At 43.8% G+C, this 15,719-nt stretch overlaps 1 protein-coding gene across 3 annotated transcripts in view; it reads right to left on the minus strand.

Annotated features, from left to right (window-relative positions):
- Positions 1 to 351: 351 nt before the first annotated feature.
- LOC144768018 (alpha-2-macroglobulin-like protein 1) overlaps positions 352 to 15,719 on the minus strand; it is a 293,319-nt gene continuing 277,951 nt past the window's right edge. For all 3 annotated transcript variants that reach the window (XM_078651413.1, XM_078651412.1, XM_078651414.1), the window contains exons 30-36: positions 15,355 to 15,570; positions 13,379 to 13,503; positions 9,062 to 9,152; positions 5,786 to 5,854; positions 4,372 to 4,474; positions 3,196 to 3,237; positions 352 to 576 (exon numbers count right to left, since the gene is read on the minus strand). In XM_078651413.1, coding sequence (XP_078507539.1) covers positions 548 to 576; positions 3,196 to 3,237; positions 4,372 to 4,474; positions 5,786 to 5,854; positions 9,062 to 9,152; positions 13,379 to 13,503; positions 15,355 to 15,570 — 675 coding nt within the window. In that variant the 3' untranslated portion in view covers positions 352 to 547. The remainder of the gene's footprint in view (positions 577 to 3,195; positions 3,238 to 4,371; positions 4,475 to 5,785; positions 5,855 to 9,061; positions 9,153 to 13,378; positions 13,504 to 15,354; positions 15,571 to 15,719) is intronic.

Consider the following 15,719-nt stretch of genomic DNA (forward strand, 5'->3'; position numbering starts at 1 on the left):
CAAAGGACCCCAGAATGTAATTCATTTTATAGAGAAACTGGAAAGTGTAAAGTTAAAGTGCCAGAAAATGGTTTGCCGGGTGCTCTGGTGTAAATGTACACTTCAGGGTGTGATGTAAATATACCCTGGCAAGCCATTATGTTTCTGTAACGGGTGCTGATTGGAGACCAGCAACTCCTTGGTCGATCCGCTGAGAGCCGTTGCTCTATTCCATGAAGAGTCAAGCGGTGTTTTCACAAGAGTGCATAGACTGCATCCTTGCCCAAAAGCGCAATGGACCTTACCACAGCCAAAAAGCCCCTCCCCCACACAACGTGCTCCGAATAGAATCATGAGGCACCACACACCCGCTTTTAGAGCGAAACTGGTTTATTTACAATTGCATGAATTGCATTCGGATCGTCTCCATGTTCACTGGAGGGGAGAGTGATGGTATCGAGTAGACAAGGGAAAGGGAGGGGACTGTACAGAGAGGGGGAGGGGTGAGTTGATGCAACAGGAAGGCTGGGGCTTCGGGTGGGGCCAGGGGAGAAGAGGCCCAAGTCCACTATTCGGCGGTTTTGCTCGTGGATTCACCTGTAAGGGAGAGACAAAATACAGATCAGAAACTTAGCTCCCAGACGCTACTAGGCACTGCTGGAGAGGTGGTGTAAAGGGACAGTACAGTTACAGGAAACCAAGTATAAGCGAGCATCGTCATAAAACCTTCTGTGACCTTACAGTGCTACATGACATGATGTAAATATTACTGCCAAAAAAACCGTCGTTTAAATGCAGAAGCACACCTGTGTTTCAAACATACAGCGCCCCATAGAGGCCACACAAGAGACCTGCAGCGAATGTTATGCTACCTGTGCATCAGGAGTGACTTACACTGTCAAGAGAACTGGTGTAACTTTACTCTGCCAGGATACCGCACCTAACTTTTCGCTGCCAGGACATCACATTTAACTTTACGTTGCCAGGGCACAGAATGTAAATGTATACTGTCAGGATAGCTGGTGTAACTTTACACTGCCAGGAGAACTAGTGTAACTTTACACTGCCAGGAGAACTAGTGTACATTTACACTGCCAGGATACCACATGTAACTTTATGCTGCCAGGACATCGCACGTAACTTTACGCTGCCAGGACATCGGACGTAACTTTACGCTGCCAGGACACAGAATGGAACTTTATACTGTCAGTAGAACTGGTGTAACTTTACTCTGCCAGGATACCACATGTAACTTTATGCTGCCAGGACATCGCACGTAACTTTACGCTGCCAGGACATCGGACGTAACTTTACGCTGCCAGGACACAGAATGGAACTTTATACTGTCAGTAGAACTGGTGTAACTTTACTCTGCCAGGATACCACATGTAACTTTATGCTGCCAGGACATCGCACGTAACTTTACGCTGCCAGGACACAGAATGGAACTTTATACTGCCAGGAGAACTAGTGTAACTTTACACTGCCAGGAGGACTGTTGTAACTTTACACTGCCAGCAGAACTGGTGTAACTTTACACTGCCAGCAGAACTGGTGTAACTTTACACTGCCAGCAGAACTGGTGTAACTTTACACTGCCAGCAGAACTGGTGTAACTTTACACTGTCAGGAGAACTGGTGTAACTTTACACTGCCAGCAGAACTGGTGTAACTTACACTGCAAGCAGAAACGGTGTAACTTTACACTGCCAGCAGAACTGGTGTAACTTACACTGCCAGCAGAATTCGTGTAACTTTACACTGCCAGCAGAATTCGTGTAACTTTACACGGACAGCAGAATTGGTGCAACTTTACACTGCCAGCAGAACTGGTGTTACTTTACCCTGCCAGCAGAACTGGTGAAACTTTAGCCTGCCAGCAGAACTGGTGCAACTTTACCCTGCCAGCAGAACTGGTGCAACATTACCCTGCCAGCAGAACTGGTGCAACTTTACCCTGCCAGCAGAACTGGTGTAACTTTACCCTGCCAGCAGAACTGGTGAAACTTTAGCCTGCCAGCAGAACTGGTGCAACTTTACCCTGCCAGCAGAACTGGTGCAACATTACCCTGCCAGCAGAACTGGTGCAACTTTACCCTGCCAGCAGAACTGGTGCAACTTTACCCTGCCAGCAGAACTGGTGCAACTTTACCCTGCCAGGACACCAGATGTAACTTTACACTGGCTGAAACCAGATGCTACTTTACACTGCCACGACACAGAATGTAACTTAATACTGTCATGACAACTGGTGTAATTTTACACTGTTAGACACCGGATGTAACTTTACACTGTTAGTAGAAGTGGTGAAACTTAACACTGCAAGGAGAACTAGGGAGAACTGGTGTAGCTTTAAACTTCCAGGATACCTGCTCTACATCATCACTGGCAGGGGACCTGATGTTCAATTACAGTGGCCAAACACCTGCAGTAGAGTCACCTTGCCAGAAGGTGTGACCGAAGTGTACACTACTGTGGTCCCTGGTGCGAGACCTGCTGTGAATGTACAGCGGAAGGAGACTGACCATACAGTTACACTGGCAGGACATCTGATGCACAGTTACACTGCCAGAGACCCGTTGTAAAGGTACTTTACCAAGAGAGCTGGTGTAAGTGACAGTGTCAAGAGACCAGGTGTAGAGATAGGAAACCGGTTTGGAACGTACACTGCCATTAGATCTGCTGTAAAACTGCACTTAGAGACCTCATGTAAATGTTCATTGCCAAGAAACGTGGGGGCATATTAGCAAGAACCTCGTTAAAATTATCGCTGTTTTAGCGGCAGGAAACTGCAGCTAAAACTGCGATAATTGGCTTGCTAATATGCTTTATAAAATGCAATAGAAATCCAGGTTAGATGTGCAGGACATCTAACCTGAGCTTCTAATGGAATTCCATAGAGCAGTTTTCTGCCGCTAAAGCGGCGATAATTTTATCGCCCGTCTTGATAATATGCCCCGTGGTGTACATGTGCAGAGCTAAAAGACTAGTGATTCTAATACACTGCTGGGGGCTCAAGTATACATGCACTGTGCACAGTGAACTGCTGATGGGGACACTGGAGCAGGTGTGGTAGGGAGAGATGAGGGCAGGGAAGGGAAAGAAGAACCAGGAGAGGGAGTGAGTAAAACAGAGGCAAGAGCAGGGCCACTGAGGGGGGGGGCGTGTTCGCCAAGCTGCTGCATAGAGGAGCCTTCTCTTCACCAGTACACCTACCTGCACTGCAGGGGGCGCTGTACTCTGTTACTGCATTGTCACCTGCAAGGGAAGGACAAACAAGGGTCAGAACAGGCTCAATTAATGGCTGGTCTCTCATTTCTCAGGGAGAGGTAGATTTGTCAACACTGTCCTGCAAACACAACAAAATCAATTTACCCCCATTACAAACTAGGGGGGGGATAACACAAAGCAGGGATTACACAGCAAAATGGGCCTGCTTCCCCTAAGGAAAGCTAGCGCCTAGTAAGTACAGCTGCCCCGTGGTAAGTGGGAACGACTGCCTTACGGGAGACATTATTTGCTTGAAGGGCTCCCTGTCTGCTGGAAGTGGTCATTTCAAAGCATGCTCGGGGAGATATCTATTGTTTAACGCAGTGCGCAATTTCACAATGATGATTTATAAAGACATAGGGAGACAGTTACAGGTTGGTAAAGCGTAAACACCTGCGTAAATCAGGGGTGCTTCTTCCAGGCCTAACCCACGGTTCCCCAACTATATAGCGACGGGGAAAGTGCTGGGTTTCGACAGCGGAACCTGAGCTAGCGCCACCATCGGAAACAGCCTTCTCCCACAGCGCCCTCACGTCGTGGTAACAGGCTGCCATGTTTTAAGTGGGGCGGGTTAAGGACCACTAAATCTGCCTGCTTGGGTCAGCCATGGAGGGCAGGTCAGGTATCTAAAACATGGCCTTCCCGGGCAGAGAATTCATTCAAAGGCCTCGCATGAAGGGAGAAATATATTGTCCATCAGAATAACTGATTTTAGTTTCTGAAGAATCAGCTCCCTTTTGGAGTTCAATCTTTAAAAACAATAACTGTTGCAGGCAGGCGTGGACCTGATACTCCGCGTCTTCCCAGAAAGGAGTGAAGCTCACATGGTCTCCTACTATTTAAAAGAATGTAGATCCAGGGTTAGAAGTGGCTTCAACCACTCTTTGACTCACGCCTGACCCTTTGTCCCAACCTCAGTCATGCAGCTGCCTCCTGTTAGCTACTGACGGGCTATGAGGAGTGAAAGGTCTTGAAAGTACAAAGAACAAACATTGGTTTTCATATCATTTACTTTCTGTTCTCACTGCTGCCTTCATGAACAATAAGACCAAGGTACCAAGAGCTGTGACAAGGGCAGCATCTCCTACCATAGGCTTTCGCTCATTGACCACGAGGTCTCACCTTTCTCGTAGTAGTCGTAGACCATCACCGTGGCTGGCTTCATGTCCTTCACCTCATTGTCCTGCTCCAGTGAGAAGCTAAACTGATGGGGGGTCTTGTCAAGCTAACAGAGAAAACACACAAAGAAATGTGAGGAACATGTTTACCATAGAAAACCTGCAAGATATTTAATGGCTACAGAGATCCACCCGCACCAACAATTGGGAAAATCAAAGTATTCAGACAAAGCGGGTTGTTTCAACAAGGGGAGGGTATTTATCAGGCACCTAAGTCGTATGCATTTCAGCTTGACCTTAGGAGATTCAAATTATATGAGGTGGAAAAAGCCACTTAATGGACCTTTGGATTTAAGCTACTTTTAACGCTTTCTGCTTGTAACCAGGAGTCACAGTCTACACTCCAGACTAGTCTTTATAAGCAGAGGTTACTTCTCTCACAGTATCCACCACAGGATGCACCTCACAATGTTTCCCTTGATGAAAAGTCTCCCATGTAGAAGTAAAATTGAAGATGGACCATTGTGCTAAATTTTGAGGTGACTGAGTCTCCCAGAACTTCACAGCCTCTTGCATTCGAGTATTAAGGCAAACACTCACAACACTATCCTAAATCTATACACACTGGACTCGTGGCCTGACTTAGAGTTTGTTTGATAAGTGTAAGTGCAAAATCTGGAAGAGCAGCCACTGGTGGTGTTTACTCCCATCTTCCTGGTGGACGAGAGTCTATTAGTAGAGTCTATGCCACACTTAGCATTGCCTCCAGAAATCAGATGGTTTACCATTGCCTTCAAACTCTAAATCAGGCTGCCAATCAATCCAAATGTCACTGAAATAGATAATGAGAATGGGAAATTGATTCTGGGAGATGTAAAGAATGTTGATACGGTGTAGGTCCTCTCATGTAAACCCTCCTGTTCAGTGTTTCTATAATTTCAAGGGATTTTAGATGTAGGGCCCGATTAACAAAGGTAAACTTAGACCAAAAGTCTAAGTTTATAATTTTCTGTATTCACAAAAGTAAGTCAGGAGTCCACACTCGGGGCAGAGTTTACGCACCTGGGGCAAAATCTCCACCCAAGTGCGGAAATTCCTCTCCGCACCCAGAGTGGAGTCTCCGTACTCAGGGGAAATCTCACTCGGGCAGATCTCCACCCTGGGTGCGGAGATTCCATCCCGAGTGCAGACGTCAATATACTAATCTAAGCTGTTTTGCTTTTTATGTGAATGATCATAATATGATCAAATAAATACTACAACTACTACTACTCACAACTTACCTTTGTGAATACTGAAAAGTAGTAAAAGTAGACTTTTGGTCTAAACTTAGACCAAAAACTCAAACTTTACCTTTGTGAATAAGGCCCTCAATGTCCAACTGAATATAATAAACGGAAGAAAAGTGCAGCTCTCACCTGATCCAGGTAGATGGTGACTTGATCTGGTGTGATTTCCACTTTCTTAACATCCTTCTTGTCCTTCAGCTGTGAACAAAAAAGCACAGTTGAGTGTATGCATCCCAGGGTCCTGGAGCCCCTCCTATTACTATGCAGCTTTTTCACCCACCTGACCACTTGTTTATGTGCATGTCACTACTCCAGGGTGCTGCCACTCTGTCACACTCAATACTTCCATGCATCCGTCTCCAATGTGGCTATGCTATTTGTCACCCTCTCACCCCTGTTACTTGCTCTCTCTTTTTCCTGCTGTCATCTTTCTCTGTCCCATTCTGTCTCACATTGTATATCTGACCAGCCAGTCCCCACAGTTCACTTAATTGACCATCTTCTGTCAATGACTAGATGCATATTATATCAATCTGAGACTCTCTCCTCTCTCTTTGCTTTCAACACAAACTTAACCATACCCATCTCTTCCTCTATCAGTAACTAATGTGACATCATGCATTTAGTTTAGTTAAGTTTAGCTAAACTAAACTAAACACAAACGTAACCATACCCATCTCTTCCTCTATCAGTAACTAATGTGACATCATGCAATAAATATTGTTTTGGCTCATACACGTATAGCGGCCAAATATGAATAATCGTGATACTGGTGTAAATTCGCATGAAGATTCAGCAATCATCGTAGCTTGAGTTTTCTCACTTTGGGCCTCATTTATAAGAAAGTGTGGCAGCGCAGCACCGCATGCTTTTTGGCTGCACCACGCTGCAGCACTTTCAAAGCACAGGGATATGAAGGATCCCTCTGCTCTCCCCAGTGCTGGCACATAATTAGCTGCCATGCGCCGACGCAGGCACCCTTGCCTGCATCAGGGGGATGATTGTTTATGTGCAGGAAGGTGTCCCTTCTGCACATAAACAATCTGAAATGGCGGTTTTCGACTTCAATGTGTGCTGCGTTAGCACACATAAACTTGTAAAACTTGTAAAACGTATTTTTGTTAAATGATTGCTTATGTGCAGGAAGAACACCAACCTGCAAATAACCATAAGAGGTGATTTCCTTGTTCTATGTGTGCTGCAGAATGCAGCATGCATAGAAAGAGGAAAAAAGAACCAGGAGGAATTAGTAAATTTCTCCTCGTTGCGCCTCCCTACGCCTCCCCTGGGAAGGCGTAGCATTCAGATGCATTTCCAGGTTTACGATTTCTCGTAAATCTGGAAATGTGTCCGGTTCCATGGGTGTCGTGTGGGAACACCCACAGCAACACTCATGGACCGCCCCTTTCACGCAAAGCACTGCATGTAAAGGGGCCGTATTTACAAGGACAGGAAAAGCCACGAAGCTTGGCTTTTCCTGTCCTTGTAAATATGGGGCAGCAAAATGCGCTGCCAGTGCGCCACAACAAGTGACGCACTGGCAGCGCAAGTGGCTTGCAAACAAGCTCCCTTTTACCCCGCAGAAGAATATAACTGTTACATTTGGGAATACTGCTGCCAACCTCTATGTCCTGTGGTAAATAAATAATTAATTACCGGTACTATTTTTGACTATAATAAATAAACGGTTTAGCTCAATAAATAAGAGTCAAGATACGAGGTAGCCAGAGTATACAGGCTTTAATCAAGCATAACGGGACAGGAACAGGACAGCCTGCATGGGAATGGGATGGCAGCTGCCGGGGGCAGGATCTGGGCAAGAGTGGCTAGCCAACTTTAATAACAGTGCACAATATTTATAGTTAAACAAAATACATGGTATTCAATACAATAGGCGTAGCAGTAGGCGGAGTTTGTAGCAGTCGCGAAAGATAAGGACTGAATGAGGTAACAAGAAGGCGTGAACAGGGCGTATACATAGACATGTGATGTAAACGTAACAGAATATGTCATAAAAAGGGGCGGAAACATGGAGGGGGCTACCTGAGCAGCTGGGACCTCTAACCTAGTGGTGCGCACAAACTGGCAATGACGTGTTACCAGGAGGACTGGGGGCTATGACTTCTGTGCTAGAAGAGGAGACGAAAAGTCTGGAGTGTCAGGGCGACATGTACCTAAAGCCTATCTAGTATCTAGTGTTTAGGGAACATGTTGATAGAATCCAAAAGTTATCAGGGCAAAGGCTAACAGACATTAAGACTGGTGCATGCATAATCCTATATGTAGTGTGTGTGCGAGGAATATTCTATGAATATTAATACAGTATTTCTCTTACATGGAGACATAAAGGCTAGACCATGACGGAAACTATTGATGCGATTCAGTAGCTTAGGAATGCAGAGAAGGAGGGCTGGACTGATAACTAGAATCATAACATACTCTTGGCAGACTGAGAGGCAGAGCCAGGCCGAGCCGGGCACTGCGAGGCATGAAGTAAGCTAAGGGTCAGGGATACAGGTGGGGGCTGTATTGCTCCTCGGAGAGGGTTCAGGAAACAGGAGCTGAATCTGAGTCCGGGCCCTTTTGAGGCCTAGAAACGGGGACAATTCAATGAATTAACGTGCACACTGTAAAACGTGGCAACGTAGCTTTACATAGGCCTGATATTCGTTGTATTCACGAAAACTGGAAACTGGCATAATAGAGATGGACACAACTGTAATTGCGTCTTTAATCGATCATAGGGAATACATGCATATCGATCATGCACATATAACATAGGATGGGGAACACGTAGGCACATATAACATGGCAAAATTTACTTTTCCACAGTCCCCCCCGCCCCCCTCCCTCTTATGCAGCCAATCTGCATGAATTTCAGGTGCATGATTGTGGGAAATAATGTAATGGCTGGCCAAGCAAAGTTAGTTTTTCTGGAAAATCCGCCATTATGGCAATACATGTTGCATTCTTCTGTTAAGGTCAGTGACATGAAAGTTGGCATTATATGTGGGGTGGCCTTGCAAGGAACAGGTTGGAAAGGAAGTGAAATCTCTCACATTTCATGGTGTGTAAAGGAGGAGATGTGTCCACATGATAAAAATAAGAGAAAACTTACAAAATAAAATGTGAGAAATGTGCCCATGCACATTTCGATATCATAATTTTCCAGTAGGTGAAAAGCCTGCATGATTACTTTGTGCTCCTTGGAGAACTACAGGAAATCTACCACTGTCATTTTTTCAGAATTACTCCTGAGTATTTTTGTGAGTGTTGTAACAGTCAGAAATGTGTTCCATTCAGGAAAGGAAATCTAGAGGAAATAGCAAATTTACAAGGCAGACTCTGGATGGAACAACATCCCACCACCACCTTTCACCTTGAGCTGTAATTGCCCCACCTCACCTCTCGCACAGAGCTCTTCACAGGAATAAACCCTGACACCATGTCCACCACGATGAGGGCCATGTTCGAAGTCTCCCGGGTTCCGATGTAGCTGTGGAAGCAGAAAGAGGAGTGAGACATTTGTAATGCCATCCTGTTTGGACTCGATCATGAGTCAAGAGTAGACAAGATTAAAATGGTCCTCAAAAATAAAATCTCCCCCACCCTTTCACAATGCAAATATTGGATGAAGGTCTAAGGGGTTTGGAGCAACACCGACAATCCAACATCTGGCCACTCACAGGAGAGGATTTGTTATGTTATTATAATTTGTATATATACGCAAGGGGTATTACATTTACTTTGGAGGAGTCTCGTCTAAATTAACATTAAGTGATTTGTAACTTTTTGTTTGACACAAGAGAGCTAAAGAAAAGGTGCGTTTGCCTCAGTGTACACTTTTGACTACCTCAGAGTGTATTACCTAGACTTAATGGGTGAACACTATATTTAAAGATAACACTTTAGGGTATCGGCAACGTAGAGTTGTTTTCAGGATTGTTTGGTCTGTATATATTTTATGTATTTCTGTATGTTTTGTGCAATTTATTTGTTTGAAGATCGGCCCCACTGTGTATGTGTGCCTTAAATCTACGTAGGTAAAAAAATCTTTGAAGTACCGAAGACTGGAGCTAGGGTAATTAAATGTTCCCTATGTTAAAATAAAAATTGTATAGTAATCCCCCATACCAATCGTTTTGTACATGATTATTATAATTTGTATAGCGCACTAATACCTATGGGTGTCTAGGCGCTTCCGGTTCTGCATACTGTGTTAGGAAAAACTAGTTTCTAAAAAGCCATGTATTGAGTAGTTTTCCTAAACTCAAGCAGGGAGGAAATCCTCCTGAGATGAAGTGGAAGGGAGTTCCATTCCTTGATGGTATTGTAACTGAAACTCCTCCCACCCCAGTTCGTCCTTTCAAATCTAGAGGTGGGCATCAAGTTGGCATTGGTCGAACCTAACGGTCATCCAGGATAATTTAATTAGTGCTGGTGATTTCAATACAACATTTAAATCTTTTGACAATGACACTAATACCATCCTTGAAACTGAAGATGAGGCCTAGGGTGTTCCATCATTAACTGCCCCCCAATAAAAAGCTGGACTGATGCAGTGCACCAGCTATTGATACTCACACTAACATTGGGGCTGAGGGCCTGTTATGGGTGCACCCCCTTTGCTTCTACTGTCCTTTACAGGTTTAATAGTCCAGGTGCCTTTAGCAGGATCGACTATGTACGGATTGCTCTTCCCCTCTGGAACTTTGGTATAGACAAGAAAGTCATTCCTAGGGTAGATATCGATCATAATGCCCTGCACTGCACACTGAATAATATACAGCTGCGGCCCATGCAGGTAAGAGCAGTGGGGCCCGATTGCGGGATTCCGACGAACGAAGACGAGGGGAAATTAAATAAATCATCAATTTCCCTCATCATCGTCTGTAAAAATCCGCCCTGCGCTCCACCACCTCACTGCTCTTACCTGCACGGACCGCGGCCAATAATATATTCAGGAACTTTGTAAGCAGTCCCCTTCACATATAGTGGATTTTATCCCTTCTAATACCGGGCGTAGAGCGAATGGCTCATTGTTGCCGCTAAGCCCGTTTTAATAGCTAAAACAAATAGGACCTTGGATAACGCTCTCACGCATCTTACCAGCTCTATTTGCTCACAACACGCTAACTATGATGCCCTTGATCTTTATCTTTCTGATCCAAACAACTGTTCTGCCTATATGAACATGCGAAGCAACTCAATTGTAAAAGGGATGGCCACCCCTCTAGTTGGAAAGCGGCTGCGATTGTTCATGTGCATGAAAAGGTCCCTAGGGATTCCCCCCATTAATTTTAGACCTATTCGTCTAATTGGTGAGACTAAAAGATCTTTTGCAGACAGATATTGTATCATCTTGACCACTGGACAGAAGAACACAGTGCTTTGACGAATCTCCAAGAGGGCTTCAAAAGCCAGGTTAGCACAGTGGACCAGATGTATTACCATCTACTGGAAAACTGTTCTACTTGAAAAGTCCCACTTATACCTGGTGTTTGTGGACTTCAAATCCGCGTTCGACCTAGCCCCCCATTCTAAACTATGAGAGACGCTGAAGAACAATAAGATCCTGTTAGACTTTTTGGCTATATTTATTCATCAGGATACGTACGCCCAAGTCCGCTGGGGGTGAACTGACTGAGAAGGTTTATGTCCATAAAGGTGTCTGAGGGAAGCATTTTTGTGCCCACATTGTTTTCTTTACTGCTTTCAGATGACCCTTTACTTATATCTAAGACACCATCAGACCTATAAATCTTGATAGATAGATTCCTGTCTTTCCGCAATGACCAAGGGTTGGTGATCAATCACCAAAAAACTACATTCATGGCCATTAGCCCATATCGGTCTTACATAGGTTCCATCATGTTAGAGGGAAAACCTTTGGAATGGGTAAATGAGTTCAATTACATGAGTTTAACATTGTCCAAAGATATGTCTTGGCCTTGCCATTTGGAGAACAGCTATTTGAAATGAACACATCAAGCCATAGCTATCATAAGGCTATACAAATCCTCTATATGTAGGCAAATTTCTCCTACCCTAAAAATCTGTAGACATCATGCCCCTACCGTTTTAGAGAGACCATTCAACTTTCACAAGTGTTTTGGTTGTGGCTTAGGAATATGGTGGAGGGCGCAACTGTACTGCGTCTCCTCACTGACGAGTAACTTTGGTTCTCTGAGGCAAAATGGTCAACTTAGAGCATGTGGAGGTGAATCAAATCTCGCACTGCGACCCACCCGTCCACGATAACTTACCCCCTATCATTTTATCAGAGAACTTCACTTTCTCTCTGCATAAGATTATAGGGAAGGTGTACTACAGCTATAAGGTCATGTTTTGAGATAAAAAAGTTTTTGTTGGATCATTTTCCAACAGAAACACTTTTTTTCAATAGTTTTCCACTAAAACGTTTTATGCTGTGAAATTGATCTGCTAAAGGTAAGGTTTGCTGGGTTGTTTATTGACAAAATCCTGGCTGCGCTCTGTTCTGCCCCACTCTGTTTGTTAAAAGTTTCCAAATATATAGAAGTAGGCCCATTTTCACATTAGAATCCATCAGATTCATCTTCTCTGTCGCTTATTTAATCCACATTTATGATTTTAACATTTCCTAACCATCACAGAATCATTGTACTGTGGACACATGGAGGAGTGGATCCCTTGGTGGCAACAGTGAGCGGGAATCCAAACACTACAACAGCCATGAGTATGGTGGAAACTGCTACTACACTGAAAAGATGTTTACTCTGTGGCAAAGAAATGTAGTTTTGTAATACAAAGCGGTTTGGTGACTGTGTTACTGTTAAGTAATGATTAATTTCATCCTAATTATTATAACCTTCCCATTTTTTCAATCTATGCGTCACAGTTTCTACTGTAAAGTGTTTCTGAAGCAATAGTGATGCTATTGTCAAATAGATTTGCAAGGTCACCAATCACAGACATATCACCTTGCTGGAGACCGCCTTTAAGGGCCTCAACTAAAAGAAAGCTCAATGTTACTAACCAAAGCAAAAGATCTGAGGAAGCAGGAGTGCTTCTTTCAGCAGTACAAACCTTCCTCCAAGAATCTTACTCTAGAGATTTTAGGATAGAAAACAGAAGGTAACCTTGGGGCAACCTGCCATCTTTTACTTACATGGAAAAAACCCAGAGTGAAGCAGGAAGCGTGGGAGATGAACATTCTGCAGGTAGTTTCCACATGAAGAATTACAGAGCCACCAGGCCTGTCCTCTCCATTATCTCTATTGAGGTAGCTTTCTAATGCCTCCAGAGAGTCAATGGTGGTCACTAATGCTGCTAAGTGACTCGAATTGGCACCCATCTCAATAACACTTCACTGGTAACCAGGTGCAGCATTACCTGTGCTCCCAGCAACATTTCATGAATGTGGGTGGGTTTTTGACATTTAACAGTTTTCTAAATTTTCCATAGTTTAGTTATTAGACATATATATATTATAACGTTTTTCTCCCCCAAGACAAAATGCAGATCTATTTACGTTTTTTAAACTATTGAAATAAGGGCTTGTAGGGTGGTGCACCCACAAAAAACATGAAAAATGTACATTTTACACAATTGCACAAGTTCATTTCAATTTGAAGCTTTACTTAATTCCACATTTAGATGCTTCCTCGACTGCTGGACATTTTCAGGATGACTGGAAACCTGGTAAGTATGTGGTATAATCATGATGTAAGAGATTCTCACCTGGCAGTGACTGTGACCCCGAACTTTGATTTCGCTGCTTCTGTGCAACTCTCCGGATCTGTCCTTACAGCCAGCTTGAAAGTGGCATCGCTCTTCGGAGGCGGAATGTTGTACCTCAAAGTTGTCTGCCGGAAAAAAATTTAAATAAGCAAATTGAGTAAATCTGAGAGAGCGCCAGATAAAAAAGGGAGGTAGTTTTCAGATTTGCTGCTATTGAGAAGCCTTTAAAAATATGTTATTAATGTAACTTAAACGAATCATTAAGTATTTCGGTCTCATCTCCTTGGTCTTAGATACATAACAACTTGAAAAATCAAGGTCTACTGTCCACGGAACACCAGCCGGCCCATTCAGGAGAACCATTCAGGTCAAGGGTTTTTCAGCTCATGGACTTAATTATTTGAAAGATCTCACTTAGAAAATGCCTGGTGCAGTCCAAGAATCTGACCCTTAAAAAGAATGGAAACACCAAGAAGGAGATTATGCTAAATCAATAGATTTAACTCAGGAAATGCCTTGAGGAGTGTGTGTTTCTGGGCTTGGATACTCTAGAATCTTACAAAAGAAAGGCTTTGTACATTGTCAGCTTTTATACTTGAAAATGCAGAGCACCAGAGGGAAAACCTAGACCTGTAAATGAATTACGTTCATGGAAATTAACTGAGGGTTTCAGGCTGAGAGTGCTGCTATCCATTGTAGGAAATCTGATGGATCTCATCAAGGAAATCATCAAGGAAATCCTGGGGAAATCCGGGACAAGAATCGGACAATAGGAGGTTCTGGTAAAGGGACTCCCTGCAGCAAAGGTCTGGATTCTTATCCCATTGTGAACCTGACATTCCAATGGTGCCTCCAGGGAAAAACCTTTTGAACTGGGTTCCGACTTTACTGAATAACTTTTAAACTTTGGAAAAATCTCAAGAATATAAATGCCAATGAATTGCCGAGAAGTAATTTAAGGATTCATGTACTGCATTTTTGATAAATGGGATTCAATAATTTTCCACAAAAAATGGCATAGAGTGATGGGGGCTTCAATCGCAGGAAGCTCCAGGCTTCATTCCAAGTTCATATCCATATATTTACATAAGCACAGTGCTTATATTGTAACAGAATAAGTGCTGGGGACTAAACTTTCAGCTCAGAAGCCCATGGCTAATGCTACAAAAAGTGGGGGGTCCGAATCCCGAGACATGTTAGTCCTGATTCCACCCCATGTTTTTTCCATCCTCCATCAGAGATTCCCTGCTCCTTTATCTCACTATTTCAGTTTCTGTGTCATCCCTGCTTTCTTTCTTTTTCAATGTATTACTGTCTTTCTCTTCTTCCTTTTCTCCTTTTGTGTTTACTCTCTCTTGCACTGGGTAATGGTGTGATGAGGAAAAATGAGCCGGGCCCCAAAACTGAATGTTGGGGGGCCCCACCTGAAACCACCGGCTGAAATTAAGTACTGCATAAATCATAATGGATCCAACATGATATGTTAAGAATTTGTACCCGGAACAATCATTTACAAGAGCGGCATTTATTCAGGAAATGTCTGTAGCCTCATTCAGTAAGCAAAATGCAATATTTGGGAGTGCGGCTGTCTGCAAAACTTAGCATTTCTTGTGCCAACTAATGCTCATCTGCTGGGCTCTTCTACAGTGAGAAAGAGAATTCCAGTCTAACCACCAAGAAATATTAGACCCTCCTTCCTAGGAATTCATGCACCTTACACTGATAAAATAAACCTATGCTTGAACCTCCTATCTCTTGTCTACAAAAATATGAGGCTTTCATTCTACAAATGCCTGACATTTCGGGGACTTCTTTCTTCTACTTGAAGAAGCCTGTGGTGACTAAGTAGTCCTTCAGCTGCATTCCAGTGATCCCAAACTATTCATCATTCAGAGCTCCTGTGTGGGAAATTCCTAAGTTCTATGGCAGGATACTGTTTATAACAAAAAGATCCCAAAATTTGAGTCCTCACTTACCTGCACATACACACAGCCCTTCCCTGCTGCCGATATAGTGTATTCTCCTGGAACCTTCGCGAGTGGTGCTTGCTGCATCAGAAGCCGATTCTTGTTGTCCACATGGAACTGCTGTTGGATCTCGCCCCCACATTTGACAGTCACAGTGACATCTCCCTTTTCGCTATAGGTGGCCCCGGCATATCTGGCCAGAGCCATGAGAGCTACCACTGTATCCTAGGAACATGGAGGCAACATGGTTACTGGAAAGTGCCCATACACAAGCAGAATTGTTGTAACAGTGACCACGCACCTACGTCCCCTCACTGGCTGGAGTGCAACAGCGCTACCACACACGCACCTACAGAATAGCAGATCATCGGATG

The sequence above is a fragment of the Lissotriton helveticus genome, chromosome 7 (genome assembly GCF_964261635.1).
Source record: "Lissotriton helveticus chromosome 7, aLisHel1.1, whole genome shotgun sequence".
NCBI lineage: Eukaryota > Metazoa > Chordata > Amphibia > Caudata > Salamandridae > Lissotriton > Lissotriton helveticus.